Genomic DNA, 23,018 nt, shown 5'->3' on the forward strand with positions numbered 1-23,018 from the left:
GTTTATACCTGTAAGGTTTACCTTATTTTTTACGCTTTCCAGGTATTACTATAAAATGTCACCCATGAATAATGGGAAATTATTATTGCCAGAGCAATGAAAAGTAGAAACAACTTATTGTAGCCATGATGGTTTGGACAGTTTTTGGAGACGGACCGAGAGCACCGTGGTACCCATAGATTCCGGCGACCGATATATTTGAATAAGCTATTTCTAGTCCCCAACCGTTAGAAAACATTTCGTGGAATAAATCAAAGGAGTGTCTATATTTTGCACGGGCAACCGATTTTTTTTCTTGTTCCAATCATGACCGATCGAAAATGTAACATGTTTCCAGACAACTAAAACCAAATTGGCACATCTATTTTACGAAACCAAGACCGAATGGATCGACAAGCGGGTGCATGTAAACGCGACACGGAAGCAAAAGCCACATAGGATCGTGTCATTCTCCATTGGTACGCGTAGCAGGCCGGTCCCCCAAAGCCTACACTACACACACCCTCCTTCTCTCTAGGGAGGAACTAGGAGAAAGAGACCCGGTGGTAGTGTTGGGTTGGATGGACGTCGACGTGGACAGCTCTGTCTGAAAACCGCTGATCATCTTAATTAGACTCTCCAGGACATATATAATCTCTTCCACTTTACACAATATCTTCACTAAAAAAATTAGAATAACAAAGAACAACGACCGATTGCTGGTAATCAACGTCCCCATCATCATCAGAGTCCTTAAAAGAAAATTAAGACGAGGCATGCGATGCAAATTAAATGTGGAATCCATCCCAGGCTAGTTCCCCAACTAACATCACCAAGAATCTCTTTCTCGCCCGATATATCGCCACAGGTACCCTGATACCTGTCGCGAGACGAGATATCGTTGGCCGTTGCGATATGGGGAACGATGGGTGGCCTCGCATCACTTCAGCCAGCTCCATCGCTGTCTGAATTTCTCTCTCTGTAGACATGCAGCATGAACAGACAGCAGGGCTGGGACTATATAATTTGATATTGATAGAAACGATAACAATAATGATACTAACAATATTGGGAATATGTCGCTGGCTGAAAGGGATTGATGGATGGATGGACGCATAAACTCCTTTCTTTCTTTCTGACCTTTTCTTGTGGATGGCTACTCCTGCCTATATTTCCTCCTCCGCCATACACATGCAAAAGTCTAGCCTCAGATTTTTCCTTATATGCAGTAATTTCTCCGTTCCAAAATAAATGATTTGAATTTGTATCTGTACAATCATCTATACAAATTCAAGTCACTTATTTTGGGACGGAGAAAGCACTCACCTAAGCTAAGATCACCGAAAAAATTCACAAACCTAAATTTATGTAGTGACTTAATTGGCTGGGATAATAATCGTCGCCGGTTTTCCTAGTTTTCGAATTACCGGCAATTTGCGTACAGAAAATACTTGGATAAAAGACCCTGAAGAATATTTCGTACGTAAACTTTATGAACAGGCAGCTCCATGTATATCCACAGATGTATTTGATGGGGGTGAGTTGTCTGCAAGCAGAGGATTGTTGGGTTTGGGACAGCGACGTATCTGGCCCTCCCGCTTTGGAAAAGCCATCAAATGGAGCTTTCAAGGAACAAGGAGGAAACTAATAAAGGATTAGCTATTCCTTTGTAGCCTTGTCGGTCCAGGGGCAGGCCCTCTCTCTCTATATATATTCCATTCGAGCTGGAGTGTTAAAGCTAGACTGGATAGAAAAGGCTTTCTCATTTGCTTCCCAGATTGTTTTAGTTTGGACAGTGACTATCGTACACACATGTATAATGCAGAATTATCAGCTTTGCAGGCAATTTTTATTCTTATTTTTTAAAATGAATCCAAGTTTGGATAACCAGGTAATTCTCCAGACTCCTCCACAGGAGTACATGTCAACCTTTTCTAGTCATATTCAAAGATACAGCCATCAAGAAGTCTCAACTCATACTTTTCTTACCACTTTTTAAGAGGAAAGCTAGAATAGAACGTTTGGAAAAAGGTCCCATACTAGGCCAAGCCCATATGCTTTACAGCGCTAGGCTTAGATTGGGCCAATTTGCGTCCCATGACTGGTTTAACTTAGGCCCATCTGCCTCCCAGGTAAGCACAATGCTAACAAGAAACTGGGCAAACAGGCGATTCAGGACACTGAAGTGTCACATTGACTAGACTAAATAAGAGCACAGGTACCATCACATCATTATAATGCCGAAGCTATAGTATCAGTTCTACGCTACATAGTCATTCTTTAAGAGGACAGCAAGATAACGTAACAAGAGAAGAGGTTCATACTGACGACATGCAACTTGCTTGGACACAAAATTCAGGCGCAATCTCGTGAACAATCGTCCGATTCGTTCCACCCGAGCTTCTCTGGTAATAGCCATGTCTGGTGTCGCCACCATGGTCTAGGTCACTAGCTCACTCGCACTTGATGGAGCGGTAAATGTGCCGCACAAATAGCAGTGACGCACGGAAACCAACTGTGCCCAGCATCAGGAAGAAACCGTAGCAGACACAGGTCATGTAGCCGAAGAAGAAGGACGTTTGCATGAAGCCTGACATGTCTGACCGGGCATGGTAGTAGTAGATGCAGTAGAAGAAGATGAATATGCCAGTGGAGCCTCCACAAAGGACAGATCTGCAAATAGAAGGAAAAACTTTCATTCCACAGGCACAAACAAAAAACATGTGATGCAAGGAAGCATTAGGTCTGAGTAATAGAATCCGAGAATATGGAACATGGTTTCCTAATATGTAATGTGTTTTCTCCTGAAGTGCCTCTCAAGTTCTGTTGTTTGTAGTAAGTGTTTTATGTATAACTAGAAGCATTACTATAGATAACTTTCAAACACAAACAGTGGATCTATGCTCATTGCTCATTATAGCATAGTACTGAATACTGATCTAGCATGCCATGTACCAAATAGTTGCTGAACTGCATGTTTTTCTACAGTTTAAATTTTGGTTTGGATCTGTGGTCATGAGCAAACATAACAGAGAAGTAACCAAGTAAATATGACAAGAAACAAAAACATTAACATATGAGGATAAAAGCATCAAGATGAATAAATGTCCTGAACACTGACCTCCACCACCACTTGTGATCCTCAACAGCAAGCTGGAAGTATGTGAGGGCCACTGTGACAAACGCAGTGACGATGATGAGGATAATGAAGACAATGAAGAGGATGCTGTAGATGGTGTATATCTTATGCCCCCAGATGCTGGCAAATATGTAGTACAGCTCAATGTAAATAGCACTGAAAGGGAGGAACCCTGCCATTGCCATCTGAGGAATGGTGCTTCGGTACCAGGGCAGCTCAGGGATTTCCCTAGGATACTTGGTTGTGCGGCAGGGAGCTTGGAACTCTGTATTGCTATTTTTCCCAGCTATACCACCTAGCACTAGCAGGGGAGAGGTTACAAGTGCCCAAATGAGAATAATGACAATGATAGTACCGAAAGGCAAAGCTGCTGTGGCACTATATGCTATTGCAACGGTGTTTAGGAAGGAGAATGTCAAGAAAAGCGGGCCACAGAACAAGCAGCCAGTCAATATCAGATTCCTCACCTGAAACATAAAGGCAGAACATGTCAAACACAGCACCAAAGACTTGAAGAAACCAACCAATAATGGATGCCTTACCCAGTTTGTTCCTTCCAGCTGAAGATAGAAGGAAGTGGCTGTGTATCCAGCAATACCAGATGTAAGAGCGTAGATGACAACAAGGGCAGTAAAAAGGGCTCCTCTGTTGTATGGATAGAAGACGCCAACAATTGCAAGGAGAAAGATGAAAATTGCACTATCGAACAAGAAGAATTTGTTACTTGTTAGATCATTACAACATAGTTTAGATCATAGATTAAACAGACCCAGTAAGTTCTTACAGGGCAAGAAGCTGAGAACCAGATCCAATAATCGCTGCAAAAAGAGATTTTTGCTGCGGAAAACGGAAGACGTCACCATGTATATACTTCCATCCAGTCTCTTCCTGGTCTTCAAGGGACTCATCTTCATGGGAATATCTTCAACAAAAGTGAGGCATTAAGAATGATGTTAGTAAAGCTGTACAATCCATGCAACAACAATGGAATGTATTGATTAAGGTCTTACTTGATGAAATCGTTCTTGAGCACACGCATCAGGATTGTTGCCAGAAAGCCAGTCAGGAGAAGTACAGTTACACATGAGTTGATGATGGAAAACCAATGGATCTCTAGGTGTTGCGGCATAGAGGAAGACTTGGAGTATTTTTCCATTCTTTTCTCAAAAGGAATATCCGTCTTTTTCCATGCTACTGAATAAGAGAATTCTACTGGTACTTCCTTGTCCTCTGTGATATCTACAGCCACATTCGGGTCTGTTTGGACATTAATTTCTACGACACGGTCATTGTTGTACATGATGTCAAAGTGGATGTGCTTAAAAAGAAGGTACTTTCCAGCCCCTTGCTCCTTATCCTTCTCCAGTTTACCAAGGAATCCCCATAATGGCAGGTCATCATAGTACATCTGGAAGTAGTAATCCTTTGCAACTGCATCCCGGAGCTTGGCAACTTCCTCCTTGGACAATGTTTTCTTGCAGAGAGTCTTGGAGTTCTTATCTTCCTTAAAGTTCAACTCGTATGGTGCATCAACCAACCGATCACCGTTTAGAACCTCCCCGAGAGCCTCCTTTTTGTCCTTCGGGTGTTCTATTACAGGCCCAGCAGCAGTTAATAAGAAAGAGAAATGACTTGGGCATAAACCAACAAAGAGATTGCTAAATAAAGCAAGTAACATAAAGGCATGCGGCATTAGAAGAAAGCTCACAAACCTGGTGCACAAAAGGGTAGATCATAGTAGCGGTATGTCTCACTGCAACACACAAAGAGTAACTCAATTATTGATCTAAAGAAAAGTAAATCAATTTTAACAAGTGCCGATTAAGTAACAGAACATGGTTGCAGTCCTATTGTAGAATTGTTTTTTGATGTACTTGAATTGTGACTCGAAAAAAAAAGAGGTACTTGAATTTTGAAATACTGAAATTACCGTACAGTTCATGTGGCGTTTTTGTCAGGCCAGCAGAGAGCTACTTTGGGTATGATAGAGCTATCCATACTATTTACTACTCCCTCCGATCCATAATAAGTGTCACGTTGTACTATATCAGCGACACTTATTATGGATCGGAGGTAGTATCGTGCAAGTGAATTACAGAACTTATGTACCAACTACTCTAGCTCCCTCTCCTGGCACTGACAAACCCCGCACTTGCAGACTTTGGCAACTCATAGCTACAAGTAACACCCACCGCCAGAAATGCTTAGAATCAATTTAGCAGTAACACCATTCCAACTTAACCACAGTTACCGGCAAAAACACCAAACCAAGTCCTAAGTCCTAACTCATCCATCTCTACCCAGACAATGTACTCTTCACACAGTGCAAGGGCGAGACAACCGACATGAACTACAAATCGCAAGAGTAAAGACAACAGACAAACGTCGATCCCTGGTTGCCGAGCACCGCAGCAGAATTATACCTTGGGTTGTGGAAAGGGCCGACCTTGTTGGCGTAGAGCGGGACACGATCTCCCTCCTTGTACCGGTGGTCGGAGCCGTCGGCAGCAGCCCCCAGCAGCACACAGGCCAGAACCGCCACCGCAAGAGCAGCAATCGCTCTCGCCATCTCTTCCTCAGCCAGCACCTACCACGACCCCGAGTTCCAAAGGGCGGCGGATCTAAGATGACGCGCCCCGAAATTCCGAGGAGGTCAGTTCGGGTTTAAGAAATCAGTGGAGGAGGATGAGTAAAACGAGCTCGTACCTCAAGGAGACCCAGCCAAAGGCCCGAGATTGCGGACGGACGGGGCGGCGGAGAGACGGCAGGGGGGCCGCGATCTCGCGACGAGGCAGGACGGGGGACGGTGAGGAGGCACCGGCGGTGACACTAGGAAGAGTTGCGGCGTCGGCTGGTGGCGGCGGAGCGGCGAAGGGGCTAAAGGGGAGAATTTAGAGCCGCATTGGGGGAGAGGGATCGGAGCTCGGGTAGGTCAAACCATGAGAGGGAGGAGAGTCGGAAGGTGCGTGCGAGAGAATGCGAGATGGCGGAGAGGAAAAAACGCCGTGGAGGAGATGACGTTTTTGACTAGGGATCGGAGAATTGACGAGTACAGTACAGATTTGGTAACATATAAAACGAGAAATAAAAATAAATACTGTATATAAACTTGCTCGACAAAATAATAGTACTTTCTCCGTCCCAAAATAAGTGAGTCACCACATTTTATTAGCTTAGTCCGAGTGAAATATTGACTTGCAAGTACTCCATCCGTCACATATTAAATGTCACGACTCTGTCTAAATATGCATGTAGTGTCTAGATACATGTGTATTTAGAAAAAGTTGCGACACTTAATATGAGACAGAAAAAGTACTATTATTTAAGCATTAAAGACTATTGTTACTTAAGTTGACAATTAATCTAATACTAGCAGTGTTATCTCTTATGTAAATTTTTGGCGATTAAATTGATAACACGTGGTTTTTTTTTATCGGGATTACACGTGGTTATTGTGACACAAAAGTGGTAGCACTGGTTTGTATAAGAAATATTTTTTCAATGGTATAATAGAGCATATATTTTTTCTGTGCCTATTTGTTGGTCAAAGTTCAGCATAAGTTCATTCCAGAGTATTTTGCAACAAAGTATTACACAAATTAGGTATTCCATCGAGATGACTTTTGTTTTGCAGGACGGCATTCAAATTCCATCTTATCGGACGGTACATCATTTAAGCTATTCAAGAGGTTGTTTCCGGTGCCAGGAATTATTACCGTATTTAATTGTGCTGGCACGAACGTTCTTTAGTTGTGTGTGTCATTGTAACCGAATTAGGCTTGAACATCAAGGTGAAAACAAAAGATCTCAATAAAAGTGCACATATGACTACTTTCTTTGTTACTAAATATAAGACGTCTTAGTTTTGTCCTAAGTCAAACTTCTTCAAGTTTGACCATGTTCTTTAGTTGTGTGTGTCATCGTAACCGAATTAGGCTTGAACACCAGGGTGAAAACAAAATATCTCAATAAAAGTGCACATATAACTACTTCCTTTGTTACTAAATATAAGAAGTCTTAGTTTTGTCCTAAGTCAAACTTCTTCAAGTTTGACCATGTTTATAGTAAAATCTACTAAGATTTAGAATATCAAATAAATACTATGAAAATATATATCATGGTAGATTTGATAAAACTATTTCAGAGTTGTAGATGTTGCTAGATTTATTTTCTATAAACCTGATCAAATTTGAAAAGGTTTGAGTTAGACAAAGTTTGGATTTTTACTTTTAGGAGTAGTAAACAAAGTGCACCAAGAGACGCTTCTCTCCCTACGTACCATCCAGTGCACACCACACCCATATAGCGAGAAAGTGTAGGTGGAGATTCAGAGTCAGCGATGTGGTTATTTGAGTCTTTGAGGAGAAGCTCTGAAAGATTTAGTAGCTCAGAGGTCATAAAAGGACAAATAATGGAAATATGTATAGGTGTATTTTTCCATTAACTTACTTTTATCATGGAGTTTGGCAGGTTTGCATCCAAATTGTAGCTGACCGTTTGACACGATGGGAAAGTTTACCTACTCCCTCCGTCCAACAAAAGATGTCTCAAGTTTGTCAAAATTTGAATGTTACACATGACTTAGTGTATAGATGCATTCAAATTTAGTCAAAATCAATACATCTTTTGTTAGACAGAGGAAGTAAAACAATTTTGTGTCGTTAGAAAAACACACAAGTGCAGTGAAGTCGAAGCCTAGATAGATTACAAAATAGTCAAATTGCATATCAGGGTCAATCAATCTGCTTACCGCTTGATCTAGACATTCAAAATCAGAAAAAGTCAAACAAGACGTGCAATATACAATTAGAGATGTCAGTACGGCGTGTATGCCATCATTGCCATGCATGCGTGTAAACAAATTCAAGTACTCTTCCCTAGAACCGATTCGAGATAATACATACTACTCCTGTACGTTTGCATGCTAGTAGTAGTAAGCATGTAGAAACATGCATATCAAGTACTGGTAGTGCTGCATGCTAAGTAAATGTTGCCATTGTCATATACCACTGCATCCTACGGAGTACTATTTTCGCCATCATGGCTTGGGTTCAATAATCCTCACAGCCGTGTTAATGAATTGCACGACGTAACTTAAGATACGACACAAAAGAGATATTGTCACATTTATATTGGAAAACTCTATCTAATGGTATAATTTTTATATACATATCTTCAATGTATTTTTTATAAAAGTTTGGCACAAAACCCAACAGAGACCTTATAAATCCCAACAGAGATAGTATTTCTGTTCCGAATTAAATGACATTTTCGAAACTAATTTAATTATTCAAAACTTCATTTAATTCGATGCATGTGGATCCCACATATCTGCAAGAGTGACCTTTCTAGGCCAACCTTCAATTCTTCAAGCCAAATTTCGAACAAATTGTTTGAACCAGATAGCTGAAAGCGGGACATAACCGACGTCCTGCGCTTGCATCCCTAGATATGTTAATTCTGATAGTGAAAACAGAAAACAGAAGCAAGGACTAACTAAATGGATTGAGATTGAGCTAGCCATGTCCCGCGATTCATGGAGGAACACGTGCCTTTGCACCTCCAAAACAAAACTACGAAAGTGTGTTATCAAAAGGCTAATTGGAGTGTCAGCCACGACAAAGTGGGCAAAAAAAAAAGGAGAGACATATGAGAGCGACCATGCAAAGAGATTGCACCGCTGGTAATATTAGCCATCTGTTGGACGCACTGGCAAACAAGCAAGCAAGCAACGTGCAGAGATCCTAGTCGTGCCAGCCTCAACCAAAGAAGAGCTTAGCGAGCTAGCATCCATGATCTGTTCCTCTCCTTTGCTACCGTCACTCCTCATCTCCTACACATGGATGACATGTTACTTTTGCTTGCCTTTTCTTCTTTCAGCCCCTACCAGCTCCACACAGAATGTGCCAGGTGGGTTAATTAGTTTTGACCTTTGACTATTGAAAGCTAAGGTTAAGCTCCACAAACCCAACACTCTCGCCGTTTTGAAACATGGTCGGATTAATTTACGTAATACAAGCATATATTATATTTCTATGTTGTTAACGATTGCGAAAAAGTAGAAGCTCTGTGTCATCGTCCATCGGGTCAGCTAGCGATCATTCCATCGTTCAACATGACCGATCGATCATTAGCAAGGAATTACATCGATCTCTGTTTCTCTAAAAGACATGTTGAATTAGCATTGCATCTTTACTGATGTGTTTCACAAAAGATGGCTAAGACTGTTTGTTCCTCCTCCCCGGTTGCTCAAGAAAGTCAGAGCAGGAGGAACAAATGTCCTAAACCATCCCACGTGAGGTCCTTGTCTATTCCAAATCTCCCTCTAAGACCATTTCAAAGCAACACTTATTAAGATTTCGCAAAAGGGAGAAAATAAATAAATTCCATTAATGTTTTGTTCGATTTCATAAATGACAAATCTCATCAAGGTCTTACTATCAATGTTCCATCCCTGTTTCAAAAAAAAAATGTGGTCTCAATCCCATCACGACTCTCGAGTGCGACATGGATTGCGATCCACAGAGTTGTTTTTAGCAGCATTTCCACATCAAATAAAGATAGACAAAGAAAGAAGGATAAAGATAATACCTGCGAGCCAGGTGGATCACGCGGCCCCACATGTCGGCCCCACGTGACACGCCGGCCTGCCTGATGGCGCGTAGTAGTAGCTATTTTCTGCAAAAGCAAAAGCGTGGATTTTGGGCGGAGGGATCGTCCGTCGTCCCCAATAATGCCGTGACAAGCAGCCAACGAACGCCTCTTTCCGAGATCTCATCCCCCACCTTGTCTCTTTCCCCTTCCTCCCCAGCGAATCACAATCGCCCCTTCTTGACCCCTTCCAATTCCGATCCCGTTTCGCGACAAGCCACCGCTTTCTTGGCTGGTTCTTCCGGATTGGAGACAAAAAAGCCGCCGCCGCTGCTGCTCCTGCCATTGCTGCTGCTTCCTGGCGTGATTGGGACTAAAAGAGGCAACCAGGGCTCGATTCGAGGCAAGCTTGTTTTCGGATCCAGGGCGGGAAGGGACTGGATTGGCGGTGTGTTGTCGGTCTTGTTGTTGTTGTTGTTGTTGTTGTTGCTGTTCTTGGCATGAGCGTAGGGGAAGATGGGGCTGGACTACTACAACGTGCTCAAGGTGAACCGGGGCGCCACGGAGGACGACCTCAAGAAGTCGTACCGGCGGCTGGCCATGAAGTGGCACCCCGACAAGAACCCCGGCGACAACAAGGGAGAGGCCGAGGCCAAGTTCAAGAAGATCTCCGAGGCCTACGAGGTATATATCATATGGGCACTGTATAATTAATTTGTTGCAGCTAAACCTGAATGATTTACAATGCTAATCCTTCTTGGAAATGCGCCGTGCGAAATAAATTTAGCAGCAAATGATAGCATCTGTTTCGTCGTGCGATTCAGAAAATGTTTCTGATGATGCAAAATCGGAGGGAATCCTCTTTTTTTCTTTTTGCAATCATGTCGTTTATTGCACATTGCGTTTCAGGTTATGTCAACCTGGATTTTTGCAGGCACACAAAAAATGTTGTGCCTGCTTTCAAGGTTCATATGTATATGTTTAGACAGTTCAAGAAATCTGTGATTAGTTCTTTTGTTCTGAAGAATGCTGCTCAAATTGCTGAATTTTGTGACCAATGTCTATTGCCTTTCAGGTTCTGAGTGATCCTCAGAAGAGAGCGATATATGATCAGTACGGGGAGGAGGGCCTGAAGGCATCTGCAGACAACGGTGGCTCGTCATCGTCATCGATGAATGGCACCGCTAACCACCGTTTTAATCCCCGGAATGCCGAGGATGTGTTCGCTGAGTTCTTCGGTAGCAGCAAGCCTTTTGAGGGGATGGGGCGTGCCAAGTCGATGAGATTCCAGACAGAAGGCGCTGGCACCTTTGGTGGGTTCGGTGGTGGTAATGACAGCAAATACAGATCATACAATGATTCCGCTGGCACCAGCTCTAGCCAGCCCCGGAAGCCACCAGCTGTGGAGACGAAGCTGTCCTGCACGCTTCAAGAGCTATACTCTGGTTCAACGCGCAAGATGAAGATATCTAGGAACGTGGTGAAGCCTAATGGGTAATCCCACTGTTTCCTGTGAAATTCCTGCAAGATTTCAATGAATCCCTGCTTTCCAAACTGGAAGTACATTGAGATGTCAAGAACATGACGATTGATGCATTGCCATTTCGTTTCTGTCCCAAAATGCATTTTACTTACCTGCTGATTTTTTAACAGGCAACTGGGGACTGAATCCGAGATTCTGACGATCGATATAAAGCCCGGGTGGAAGAAAGGGACCAAGATCACATTCCCAGACAAGGGCAATGAGCAGCCAAACCAGCTCCCTGCAGATCTCATCTTCGTCATCGATGAGAAACCCCATGATCAGTACACAAGGGAAGGCAACGACCTCCTGGTCTATCAGAAGATTGACCTGGTGGATGCATTGGCAGGAACCACGGTTAACCTGAAGACCCTTGACGGGCGTGATCTGGTGATAAAGCTGACAGACGTGGTGACACCAGGGTATGAGCTTGCAATCGCAAAGGAGGGGATGCCTATCGTCAAAGAGAACGGGAGGAGAGGAAATCTGAGGATCAGGTTCGACGTTGATTTCCCAAAGAGGTTGTCATCGGAGCAGCGGCAGAATATTAGGAAGGTTCTTGGAGGGCAACCTTAGCAGCAATGATCAAACCCCGGATGCAAATTCAGCTACCCTCTAGTTCTCCACGAAATGCAGACTAATTCAGATGTTCTTCTTTTTCAGTTGGCTTGTATGTCTAGTTACTTTTGGTTTGCAGGAATTTCCTGATTTGCTCCTTTGTTGACAAGATAGCAATATTAATTGTTGACTAGATACAGATTACAGTGTGACATTGAATTTTTTTTTTCACCTCTTCTATTGCATGTTTCAACATTCATTTGCAAATATAACAGATTTCGATCTCTTGCCTTTTGTGAATTGTCATGCTCTTTGAAGTAAAAATATTCTGAGTAATGCCGAGCGCTCAAATTTGAAAACATTGCCAAATTTGTTTTTGATCAGTAGGATGGCGGTTTAGTTCATCATCTTCCAACAAATCTCTCCTATTTCAAATTCGACTTCAACCGATAAATATGAATCAAATCACACCAGCAAATCCATACCCTTGATAACCCATACAATTCAAAAGAAAAGTGTCATGCCACGGTGGGGGAACTTTGGGTTAGACGGACCAACTTTTACATAGATTTAGGCTAATTTGGAGAGACAAATAGGCTAAGTACTTCAACAAATGTTTTAAGGTGAAGGAGCATCAAATCTCTACTTATAAGCATTAACATTGCGCAACTCAAAAAAATACGTATTGCAATTAGAGACAAGTGGATCCAGACATGTTTCTGAAATTTGGTTTGAACATAAATTTGAAACCTATCAAACATTTCTCACCCAGCACAGACCTTACCCACCTATTCGTAAATAGCAACGGCCTCGCTTGAAAAACGGGCCCCACCCTCTTCCTCCCTACAAAAAAAACGACACTTTTCGCGGTTCCCTTTCCAAGCCGTAATTTTTTTCGCGCGCCCGCCGAAACCACCGCGTCCGGGAGCCGTCGGATCGCGAAACGGACGGTGTTCGATCGATGAAGCAGGCGGAGGAGAACTCGGCGGCGGCCGCCGGCGCCGCCCAGGAGCCGCCAACGCCGACGCCGACGGTGTGGTACGACCCGATGTCCCCGACGTCGTCTCCGACGGCGCCACGGCCGCCCGTCAGGGTTTACGCCGACGGCATCTACGATCTCTTCCACTTCGGCCATGCCCGCGCGCTCGAGCAGGCCAAGAAATCGTGAGCCCCGTTGGACCCTCTTCTCAATCACGATTTCCTTTCTTGTTTCTTTCTCTGAAAGCATTGACAACATTGTTTCTGAATTTCTGACACCAATTTCTGAATCTCTGGCATGGATTTGTTGTCTTCGTCAGATTCCCCAACACGTACTTGCTGGTGGGCTGCTGCAGCGACGAGGTGACCAACTGGTACAAAGGCAAGACCGTCATGACCGAGGAGGAGCGCTACGAATCGCTTCGCCATTGCAAGCAAGCAACCTTCTGTTTTCTACTTTACCTCCTCCGTTTCTGAATTTTACCTTTTGTTCTTATTACTGTCCCATTTCTGAATCTTGTTGAAGATGGGTGGACGAGGTCATACCCGATGCTCCATGGGTCATCGACGAGGAGTTCCTCGACAAGCACCGCATCGACTACGTTGCTCACGACGCTCTCCCGTGAGTGTGTACATACTATATTTATGCAGCATTGCATATTTCAAATCAATCTATGTATCTAATATAGATGACAGGTGTTCGAGAAACAAAAATCTATGACTCTGTGTTTTGTTGATCAGTTTGTGAAAAGTGTAATTGACTCACTTCATGTGATTTGTTTTCAGGTATGCAGACGCAAGTGGAGCTGCCAACGATGTCTATGATTTTGTTAGAATTGAATATCTGAATCCCCTCCTCATTTTTTTTTTGGACTAAGCAATGCTGATGGTCAGCTAACTGGAAAATGTGTTGTTTGGGCAGGTCAAGTCCATTGGCAAGTTCAAGGAGACGAAGCGCACCGATGGCATCTCAACATCGGACATCATCATGAGGATTTTGAAGGATTACAACCAGTACATCATGCGGAATCTGACCCGGGGGTACTCCCGCAAAGACCTTGGTGTGAGCTATGTCAAGGTGATCATCAGTTCCAGCAGTAACATCTCCCAAAGCAAAGGAAGGACACCAAGCACTAATGAATTACGTGTTTTCTATTACTGTAATGTGATCAGGAGAAGCAATTGAGAGTGAACATGGGGATTAGCAAGCTAAAAGAGAAGGTGAAGGAGCATCAAGAGAAGGTGATCCAAGTTACTCTACAAACCCCAAAAAAATTCGGCATAGATCTTCACATGATTTTGCAAATGATAGTGATAGTAACTTGGTAACGCATATGCAGATTCATAGTGCAGCAAAGATTGCTGGAAGCAATCCTGTGGAATGGATGGAGAATGCCGACCGTTGTATCGTTGGGTTTCTTGAAAAGTTTGAGGAAGGTTGCCACATGATGGTAAGCAAGTCTTTGATTAATTTAATTTATCCGCAGTTGTCAATACAGTATTTGGTGATTATGGATCGTGTTATTTATTTGACAGGAAACTGCAATTAAAGATCGAATTCAGGAGGGGCTGAAGAGGAGATCCAAATCAGAGTCGGAGCTGAACCTTTCTGGATCGGACTCGGACTCATAAAGATGTTTGTGGGAATCAGATTCCTGCAGTAAATGTATAGTATTAGATTAGCATGTTGTTATAGCCTTGTAAGACATCAAACTGCAACGGTGGTTTATAATAGGAGGTTATGTACCATTGAGAACAATAATTTTTTGCGGTGACCGATCAGTCTCTGTTTCTTAAAGATTGCTCATTTGCATTTTGCCTCCTAAATGACATTATTCCTCTGAGAAACTTGGATTTGCAGTACATGATCTCATTCTTGTGATTATGTTTGTCAATGGCCATGTGTTATTTTTATTTATTTCTTTTCGAGGAACCGGCAGGATAGAAGTTATTTACAGTGCTGCCTTTTCATTAAGAATGATAGAAGTTATTTACAGTGAGGAGCAGGTTTTTTGAGGGGAAATGCCGAGGAAACCCCAACGAGAACAAGAAAAAACTAGTCGGGCTGTAGCACTGTGTGATGTCCTCGAAGCTCGCAGGCAAGATGAGTGACTTCGACCTAATTGAGAAGCTTAAGAGTGAAAATGCGACAGTTCGCTCCTTCCTGGCTTTCCACCAGACGTAGATAAGTCAACCACTTTGCTTCCTCTTAATGTCCTTGCCAGAAAGGAAAAGGGAGGCGTCCCACCACTCCTCTGATTGCTTCTCCTGAATAAGATCATGTGTAATTTTATTGGCCATGTGCTATTGCCACCAACTAAATATCATTCATATACTTCTCCCTTTTCTTTCAGCTACCATGATATAGTTTTCAGGGTAGTATTGGTTATACACTTATACATGAAGATGCAATTGGTAGCGGTTCGTCAGATTTAGATAAGCTGGAGCTAGCCTATTTGCAGAACCCAATGTTACAATAATGTATTTTTAGCAACCAAGAACTAAATTTAACACATGCACATGGAGAATTCTGTTGATTCAGAAACACCTAACGAAAATAATATTTGTTATCCTGAGTCATACTCCTAGTATACCATCAAAACAATTTCCCCTCTACATACGAATACTAGAAACGGAAGCTAGCTATTTTCTAATCTTGCCACCAACAATTCGGTCCTGATACTACAGTATCACATAAAACTTTGATCATCATACAACACAACTCAAGAAATTAAGCAGAAACAGTTCATTGTCATTCACCCTGGACTTCCTGTTTTACATAATGATTTGATTATTTGGGAAACTGTTGTCTTCAATGATTTCACTGTCTCATTGTCAGTTCTTCACCTATGCCCTCTGAAATACATGTATACTCCCTGCAAAACAGTAGATTTGGAAGGATGTCATGAAACCACAGAAACTGTAGGATGTCATGTATGTTCACTAATTGCGCATGTAATAATATGGTAAAGGCACAACAAAAGCTGATCATTTCTGGTAGTCGAGGAGCCATACTAGAAAGCAAGGAAACAACAAAAGTTTCTAGGCATATTCTTTTTTAGTTCCTCTCAAAAAAATTGTTTTTCTTTGTTGAGCTTGCAACCAAGTGAACTTATAAGAGTGATAGTACAAACAAAGAGAAGATGTTCCATGAAAACAACAATGTGAAAGAAATGAAAGGTGGAACCGACAATAACCTCAAGAACCCAAATACTCATAAGCGATTCCGCAGTAAATAATATGAATCCAATTAGATACAGTACCTGCATTACTCCAAAAAGGACACAATTAAGGACTCACGGCAAGTTTTAGTGCTGAAGTAAAATATGTTCAAAGTTAACCATAATAGCGCAGAAGAACTAACCCCGACGAACATATCTCCGCTTAAAACATCGATAGCAACAAGAATTCCCCTGATTTCAGGTAAAGAACTGTATCGAACTATTGCAGTTGGAAACTTTGGCAAAATGAAAAATGCTTGACTTACGTAAGAGTTTTTCCCATGAATATTATTGGAGGAGCAATTGCAGCAATGACACAAAATCCAACATGCACCTGGCACATATCAAGCCATCACTATGCTCACCAGTGCATTACCATAGGATCAAACATAAAGATAGAAAAATGCAATAGGGTTATCTTTTTAGTTGAAGGTTATTAGCATGTGGAACTCAGCTCGGTGTATAAATAGAAGTACCGAGTAGAAGATGAAAAACTGGCCAAAGGTCACCACGCTATCGGTTCTGGTGTACAAAGGTAAGATAATTTTGTTACCATATTGGCATTCTCATAGAGCATTTCCAGATAATGGTAATTTACTTGGAATTTTAATTGAAAAGAAACCTCATGGCCTGGTACAGAGGCCTGTACCATAGTATGTATGAAAGAGGACATCCAAATATTGCATAGATGACGGCAAGGAGAAAAAGAACAATATCTGCCATAAAAAGGAGACATGATGTAAAATATGCATGCTTAAGAAAATGGTTTATCTGGCAAGATATTTAGCACCTTCCATGTGAATTGATTCGACTAAAACTGCAAAGACATTCCAACTGAGACAGACAACAATTCCTGCAAGAAGAGCAGCCGATGAACAGGAGCTGAACTGATGATACTTCGTTCTTATCTATGTTGAAAACTATCAGCAATAATCTCAATTAATAGGAGAAAACTGATGTAAGGGTAAAAACCTAGCCAACTAGCAAATGCTGAGTACTGCAACTTTTGAGCATGGATGGGTATTTCATTGGCTATATCATGATGTATGATGGGGAAGAACGGTGGCCAATTTTTCACTTCGACCATGACACCGGCTGCACAACCAGATGTATATTTCAGAATTCAGACAAAACGTGAAAGCATGATGGATTTATCTTATGATGCTCTCTTAGGACTACCTCTGTTCATTGTATTCTCCCTTTGTATGATATCCTGCAACAAAAGTCACACTTCTGATTCTGAAAACTCTTTGAGGACTCACTTTCATAAATTTGTTGACTAGAAAGACAATAATTATTGGACATATGAAGCAACCCAAATGAACATATGACACTCTAAGATTACGAAATAATTGTGGAAGTGAATCTATAGGATTTCTAATTAAGTGAAAAGGAGAACGGACCCGCTCTCTCCTCTTCAAATCCTCCTCCCACGATAAGAGCTCTTTCTCCCGCTTCCTCGGATCCTACATGAATTAGGATTATCATTAGGTGTACCAAGAACACAATATTATCTTGTGTATGAACAATGTATACATATAGTGGGATGTCGATGGTGGCGCCATGGTTAATGCTGCCTCCAAAGCCCGCCGGGATCCAGGATTTCTTCGATGGAGCTGGTGCCAATGCCTGTCCATTATGAAATACAAACGATATGTCCCAAGAAAATAACAATCAACTGTCATCATGATTCTTCACAAAAAATGACACTGAAATAACACCCCGCTTAAACTCAGGCTGCATACTGAACTACATGAGAGTTGGATTGTTCTATTAGTATGCATAGAAAATGATCAGATCAGATAAGTCCAATGGAAAATCAAGATATAAAAGTTGAATAATTTGATCTAATCTCAATAAATCTATCCAAAGAAACCTCGCAAGCAGACCAGAATGCAAAACGATTCAGAGCATTTTGTTCTTCTAAGAAATTCAATCCAGACAGTCTCGATACAGAGATCATCAGAACGCATGGGTCTTTTTTTTAACCAAAGTTAATCTGGACATGAGAAACAATGCTCCAAAGAGAAATGTCTCATCAAAAGACAAATAATTTGAACCCCAAATAAGAAGAAGAAACATGTAAAGTCTGGAATACCGCTGTAGGATTGACATTTTCGTCTTCAAACGGATTTGTGTTACGAGACATCATTAGGAAGATCCCTCGGCATGAATAAATCCCTGTGTTGTCTACCTTTGGGATGAGCCGAAATCTGTGCTGCAATAAATCTGTGCATGGCCAACGAAAGGAAGTTAGTTATTTTCAGTTAATGCTGGCCGTCTAGCGCTTTGGTCCTTATTGGTTGTTACATTCCAATACCATCAGCCCCTCGTTTTATTACGTTTTACCTTTTTTATCCCTTCTTCCTCTCATTTTGGAAAGTGTAGGAATTCTTACAGAACTGTTGATTCGTAATCTCACAGAATTCACGAAAAATCCTGGGTTGTTAGTTTTGTCTTTTAAGCAGTTTAGTACATGCACGTTATAGACTGTAAGAAATCAGAACAGAAAGAAACACAGTAGGCCTGCGAAGTGGAATTTGATGGAGCTGAAGAGACAGAATCAATTTCATGCCCCGTTAAACATAACAACTGCATCCAGTATCCACATTGCAGTGAGCTCGATACAGAAAATGCATTGATTCAGAAATGAGACAAATGCCGTCTATAGAAGATCAATCTGAAGTTAACGCGGCGTTATTATGCCATACACAGTAGGAGGAATTTTCACAGATAACACTTTGCTATCAAGCGTAATACACAATACACTGGCAGACATTGTAAACCAAATAAGGAGGCAACAAATCCAAATTTCTGCAGTATCTTCTCTATTTAGTGATGGTGGTCTTGAACATAGCGAAGACCACAGTATTTGCACACAGCAGGGGCCTCCAGATCAAGGCAGATATACTCGATTGGATGGCCAAGGGCAGGGTTACTATCTGTATATATAATCCAAATGGAAACAGTCAGCCTTGCAGAAAATGAATGCCCATGACTCCATGGGTGAGTATATTAATATATGTAGCAAGCGAAAAAGGGACCGAAGCACGGTAATGAGAATTTGTAAAAAAAAAAAAAAAAAAGCAGGCTAGAGTTTGCTTTCGCCTACCCCCTTCACAAGCGACAATTCGCCCTTCAACCTTGATCGGCGGCACCTCATTGATCAGTTCCATCGGAGATTTCTTGCTTGTGTCCTGCGATAAATAAAATCAGAGAGGATCAAAAATTATAAACACTCCTTTCAAAAGAAAAATTATAAACACTGGCAATATAATGAGTGACAAAAAATATCACTGTCTTCAACCAATAAAGCTCACAAATTAGGTAGTTGTGCAACTTAAGTTGTGAATATCACACGACAAACTCATGCCAACTACCTGGTATATTGGTATAAGTACAAATTCTGCTATCTTTGAGGATATGGGAATCCCAAAGCTAAGAATTGACTTTCAGGCATCACTTTTTGACAGCGCAAGGAATATTGGTCTTTACTCAGTTCAACAATTGACCTCTCATATATTATTGCTGCAGTAGCCACTTGCTATAGTAGTTCCCAGAAAAGCCTCAAAATGATACACGTCGTTTAAGTTTTACTCAGTGAATAGGCGAAAACCAAAATCGATACTGTCCAAGTATGGTAGGATGGTGTTGGACTACTGGGCTGCTGGCTGTGACATTATTGTAACAGAAATACAATTGGAAGATTATTCAGATACATCATAAGCTCTTGCATACATTCTTATCTGTAACCTATGACATGAAATGAGGAGAAAACGGTTTCACTTGATCAACAAGGTCGATATAACAAATTGTTAGAAGGGAGGTCCAGCCATAAGTCGGTAAAACATCTGTAACCTATGACATGAAGAAATGAAGTAATACAAAAAGGAAAAGAAAGAGAAAACAAAAATCATGATCAACTAAGCCCTCTCGAGGGCTTGCTTAAGAATAAGAAAGAAGAATCTTATGGAAATGGAATAAGGTTTGATCCTATTCATGGGGATTCCGTAAATATGCCATTCCAAAAATAGAAACAATCGGGACTTTTCGGAGATTGGATGCAGTTACTAATTCATGATCTGGCATGTACAGAATGAAAACTTCATTCTCGATTCTACGAGAATTTTTATGAAAGCGCTTCATTTGCTTCTCTTCCATGGAAGTTTCATTTTCCCAGAATGTATCCTAATTTTTGGCCTAATTCTTCTTCTGATGATCGATTCAACCTCTGATCAAAAAGATAGACCTTGGTTCTATTTCATCTCTTCAACAAGTTTAGTAATAAGCATAACGGCCCTATTGTTCCGATGGAGAGAAGAACCTATAATTAGCTTTTCGGGAAATTTCCAAACGAACAATTTCAACGAAATCTTTCAATTTCTCATTTTATTATGTTCAACTTTATGTATTCCTCTATCCGTAGAGTACATTGAATGTACAGAAATGGCTATAACAGAGTTTCTGTTATTCGTATGTATATTTAAAACAATCTACTAATGGTCTGCTGACTGCCAAGCTTCAGCAAAGATATAGAAACAAACTTAAAAGACACACAATGCATCAAGATATAATGTGTCAAAAAAACAACAGAATGAGTGCATGTTACGGGACATGCAAGGATTACACATCTCATCAAGGATAATCGAAGAAACTACAAACCAGCTGTGCCTTCCTTCACTGAAACCTTATCGTTTTGTAGGATTTTAGAATCATAGGAATAGAAAAAGTAGAGGGTTGAGATGTCATGCACACTTCCATCCTTAGGAATTTTAAATGAGGTCTCACCTAATGTGTAGATTCCTAAGGAATTAGATCAATTTGGGACCAATCCTTAGGAATCTAGCACCTCAATTCCTATGAAACGAATGCTACAGATAGGAAAAAAAATCCTAAGGTTTGAAATCCTGTAAAATTCCTACAAACCGAATGAGCCCTTAATGTTAATTTCACAAGAGCATCGGATATATTGTATGATGGCTACTCCTACTCCTATAAACATGAAAGTTTTTACTCAGGAGCTATGGGCCATGTTGAAGTTTATTTAACACCTAACAAAATCAATTTAAAATGGGCAGCATAATTTAGCATGTCATCCCCTTGCATATGTGTTTAGCTGGCAGCTGTATAAACCCATATGCGCATCACCATTCCTAACACTGTCAGCAATGTCCTTGACAAGAAGTCAAAAATCCCACTGCTTACAGCCTTACACATCAGAATATCCCTCCGAGAGGAGTTCAAAACTATTAAACTAACCAGCATCCGAAAATGAAATGGGCTATGCCAGTCCATGCATTCATACACAACATGTTGTATCAACAAGCGTAAACTTACCATAGCAAACCTAAAGATGAGACCTTGAGATCTACTACCAATTAACATCTGAAGCCATTAGCACAAACACCTAGCGCCAGGCATGCCCGGAACGTCTCAAGAGACAGCGAGATCGACCTAAACTAAATGCGGAAACACAGAATCAGATATTCAACGAAGGCAGGAACAAACCTAGACATGGATTATTACAAGCTAAGCCGATCGCCAAAACCGCACGCGGGACACCCAATAAGATGCGATCTTCACCCCGAATCGAGAGATAATCGCGCCGCGAGAAAAGCGCCAGATTCTCTAATAACCGGATCGAAATCTAGAGAACTGGAGGAGGATGGGCGGGTGGGTACCTGCATCCATTTGGCGGTGTGACTGCCGACGACGGCCGCGGCGCCGACAGCCTTCTCCGTGGAGAGGCCCCGCGCCGCGCCGGCCGGGGCGGTGGTGCCGGCTAGGGTTTTGAGGAGCGTCGGGAGCAGCCTCCTCGTCGCGGTCGCCATGGCTGGTGATGGGAGGAAGGTCAGGTGAATTCGGGAGAAAATGGAGAAGAGCCTCTGTTTTTTTTTTCTTGTTGGATTTAGATTGCATCAGGAAATAGGCCCGGCCTATGGTCCCATCCACTCGGCCCAAAAATACTCGGCCCACATTGGATTTAGATTGCATCAGGAAATAGGCCCGGCTCATGGTCCCATCCGCTCCCCCGTAAAATGCCTGGGCCTAAATTCTTGCTGATTAGTGGATGCGACTGCTTTCCCTAAAAAAAAGTAGATGCGACTGCTACAATACATTTTAATTTCTAGGAGTACTGTTTTTGAGGGATTTAACAAAATACCACCATGCTCTCCAGAAAAACACACACCAAGAGATACTGTCATTAGAAAATGGACATAAAAATGTCCGTTACATGTGGCTTTAGCATTGATATTTTTTTTGGCTATTTTTCTTCTTAGTTATTTGTTCCCATTTATCTGTTAGTGGAAAATTGAAAAATATTGATCTCCTTTTTTTGACAGGGTAGTATTGATCAGTTGAATGCTAGTAGATTTTTCTGCTGTGAACATTTGCTTCTCTCCTTGTCCTTTTGGTGAAACAGGCCACTCTGTAATTGCAGCCTCTGTATGTACTTCAGTACCTGTACATCATGTACTTTGTACATCCATCCATAGTTACTGCTATCTAGTGCATTTCAGCATTCATGTACCCAAACAAAAGAAAACAATTCTACCCCTCACTCCTGATATCAATGCATTGATTCCTCCATCCTCCTTGACCCTATCCTGTCCTGCTACATCATACATGCATGAACCTGAAACCTACCCACAAACCCCTGCAGAAATAGCACCAAAAAACATTTACAGCCTCTCATGATCAGACCATGTCTCCCTTTTTTCCTTTCATGGTCAATTGGAGACACTGGATTTCTGCTTGTCTAGTCAAGCCGCCATCTGGCCGCACATGCACCTGTGATCGACAATGAGTCTACGAGACGAGGCCAATTCGTCAGGGGACAACTGGTAATTACATTACATTACTCTAATCTCAGTTGTTTTGTTTTAACTACTAGTAAGCTAGTACTCCAATGCCATCACTTGATCTCCTAACCGTTGGAAGATCACGAACGCTTTGCCCAAGAGAATCCAATCTTGATTGGCTCTAGGACAAGCAAAGCAAGCAAGAGTCCATCATCTTCCTTGGCAAC

At 41.8% G+C, this 23,018-nt stretch overlaps 5 protein-coding genes across 5 annotated transcripts; 2 read left to right on the plus strand and 3 right to left on the minus strand.

Annotated features, from left to right (window-relative positions):
- Window positions 1–2,148: 2,148 nt before the first annotated feature.
- Window positions 2,149–6,138, minus strand: LOC100832668 (transmembrane 9 superfamily member 2). The gene is made up of 8 exons (XM_003573402.4): window positions 5,825–6,138; window positions 5,542–5,739; window positions 4,831–4,871; window positions 4,129–4,708; window positions 3,903–4,040; window positions 3,661–3,817; window positions 3,101–3,585; window positions 2,149–2,652 (listed from the first exon to the last, which is right to left on the minus strand). Exons 2-8 carry the CDS (start codon window positions 5,685–5,687, stop codon window positions 2,433–2,435), a joined length of 1,767 nt encoding a protein of 588 aa, XP_003573450.1. The 5' UTR covers window positions 5,688–5,739; window positions 5,825–6,138; the 3' UTR covers window positions 2,149–2,432.
- A 3,683-nt stretch (window positions 6,139–9,821) lies between these two features.
- Window positions 9,822–12,029, plus strand: LOC100832977 (dnaJ homolog subfamily B member 4). Its single transcript, XM_003573403.4, has 3 exons — window positions 9,822–10,393; window positions 10,785–11,203; window positions 11,363–12,029. Exons 1-3 carry the CDS (start codon window positions 10,226–10,228, stop codon window positions 11,805–11,807), a joined length of 1,032 nt encoding a protein of 343 aa, XP_003573451.1. The 5' UTR covers window positions 9,822–10,225; the 3' UTR covers window positions 11,808–12,029.
- Window positions 12,030–12,747: 718 nt separating this feature from the next.
- On the plus strand, window positions 12,748–14,603 carry LOC100846311 (choline-phosphate cytidylyltransferase 2). The gene is made up of 8 exons (XM_003571403.4): window positions 12,748–12,953; window positions 13,088–13,201; window positions 13,294–13,389; window positions 13,554–13,596; window positions 13,690–13,845; window positions 13,941–14,009; window positions 14,108–14,218; window positions 14,304–14,603. Exons 1-8 carry the CDS (start codon window positions 12,751–12,753, stop codon window positions 14,397–14,399), a joined length of 888 nt encoding a protein of 295 aa, XP_003571451.2. The 5' UTR covers window positions 12,748–12,750; the 3' UTR covers window positions 14,400–14,603.
- Window positions 14,604–15,295: 692 nt separating this feature from the next.
- LOC100846616 (secretory carrier-associated membrane protein 5-like) lies at window positions 15,296–18,137 on the minus strand. The gene is made up of 12 exons (XM_024462081.1): window positions 18,088–18,137; window positions 17,525–17,627; window positions 17,392–17,454; window positions 17,168–17,201; window positions 16,961–17,083; window positions 16,779–16,841; window positions 16,611–16,704; window positions 16,465–16,510; window positions 16,255–16,322; window positions 16,132–16,180; window positions 15,965–16,030; window positions 15,296–15,643 (listed from the first exon to the last, which is right to left on the minus strand). Exons 1-12 carry the CDS (start codon window positions 18,135–18,137, stop codon window positions 15,611–15,613), a joined length of 792 nt encoding a protein of 263 aa, XP_024317849.1. The 3' UTR covers window positions 15,296–15,610.
- A 395-nt stretch (window positions 18,138–18,532) lies between these two features.
- Window positions 18,533–21,888, minus strand: LOC100833291 (NADH dehydrogenase [ubiquinone] iron-sulfur protein 6, mitochondrial). Its single transcript, XM_003573404.3, has 3 exons — window positions 21,670–21,888; window positions 19,101–19,185; window positions 18,533–18,930 (listed from the first exon to the last, which is right to left on the minus strand). The coding sequence occupies exons 1-3, from the start codon at window positions 21,817–21,819 to the stop codon at window positions 18,821–18,823; spliced, it is 345 nt and encodes a 114-aa protein (XP_003573452.1). The 5' UTR covers window positions 21,820–21,888; the 3' UTR covers window positions 18,533–18,820.
- Between the last annotated feature and the right edge of the window lie 1,130 nt (window positions 21,889–23,018).

Source organism: Brachypodium distachyon, chromosome 3, assembly GCF_000005505.3.
Source record: "Brachypodium distachyon strain Bd21 chromosome 3, Brachypodium_distachyon_v3.0, whole genome shotgun sequence".
NCBI lineage: Eukaryota > Viridiplantae > Streptophyta > Magnoliopsida > Poales > Poaceae > Brachypodium > Brachypodium distachyon.

Excerpts from the sequence above, each read along its gene's own strand:
- LOC100833291 (XM_003573404.3), bottom strand. The coding sequence starts at position 21,819 with ATGGCGACCGCGACGAGGAGGCTGCTCCCGACGCTCCTCAAAACCCTA. Across the intron at positions 19,186-21,669 it reads ACACCGCCAAATGGATGCAG|GACACAAGCAAGAAATCTCC; the intron begins GTACCCACCCGC and ends TATTTATCGCAG. Across the intron at positions 18,931-19,100 it reads AATTGTCGCTTGTGAAGGGG|ATAGTAACCCTGCCCTTGGC; the intron begins GTAGGCGAAAGC and ends TTATATATACAG.
- LOC100832977 (XM_003573403.4), top strand. The coding sequence starts at position 10,226 with ATGGGGCTGGACTACTACAACGTGCTCAAGGTGAACCGGGGCGCCACG. Across the intron at positions 10,394-10,784 it reads AGATCTCCGAGGCCTACGAG|GTTCTGAGTGATCCTCAGAA; the intron begins GTATATATCATA and ends ATTGCCTTTCAG. Across the intron at positions 11,204-11,362 it reads AACGTGGTGAAGCCTAATGG|GCAACTGGGGACTGAATCCG; the intron begins GTAATCCCACTG and ends ATTTTTTAACAG.
- LOC100846616 (XM_024462081.1), bottom strand. The coding sequence starts at position 18,137 with ATGTCTCGTAACACAAATCCGTTTGAAGACGAAAATGTCAATCCTACA. Across the intron at positions 16,181-16,254 it reads TTCATGGGAAAAACTCTTAC|GGGAATTCTTGTTGCTATCG; the intron begins GTAAGTCAAGCA and ends ACCTGAAATCAG. Across the intron at positions 15,644-15,964 it reads TGAGTATTTGGGTTCTTGAG|GGAGTATACATGTATTTCAG; the intron begins GTTATTGTCGGT and ends ACTGTTTTGCAG.
- LOC100846311 (XM_003571403.4), top strand. The coding sequence starts at position 12,751 with ATGAAGCAGGCGGAGGAGAACTCGGCGGCGGCCGCCGGCGCCGCCCAG. Across the intron at positions 12,954-13,087 it reads CTCGAGCAGGCCAAGAAATC|ATTCCCCAACACGTACTTGC; the intron begins GTGAGCCCCGTT and ends TGTCTTCGTCAG. Across the intron at positions 14,219-14,303 it reads AGGAAGGTTGCCACATGATG|GAAACTGCAATTAAAGATCG; the intron begins GTAAGCAAGTCT and ends TTTATTTGACAG.
- LOC100832668 (XM_003573402.4), bottom strand. The coding sequence starts at position 5,687 with ATGGCGAGAGCGATTGCTGCTCTTGCGGTGGCGGTTCTGGCCTGTGTG. Across the intron at positions 4,041-4,128 it reads CTCAAGAACGATTTCATCAA|ATATTCCCATGAAGATGAGT; the intron begins GTAAGACCTTAA and ends CTTTTGTTGAAG. Across the intron at positions 2,653-3,100 it reads GATCACAAGTGGTGGTGGAG|ATCTGTCCTTTGTGGAGGCT; the intron begins GTCAGTGTTCAG and ends TTCTATTTGCAG.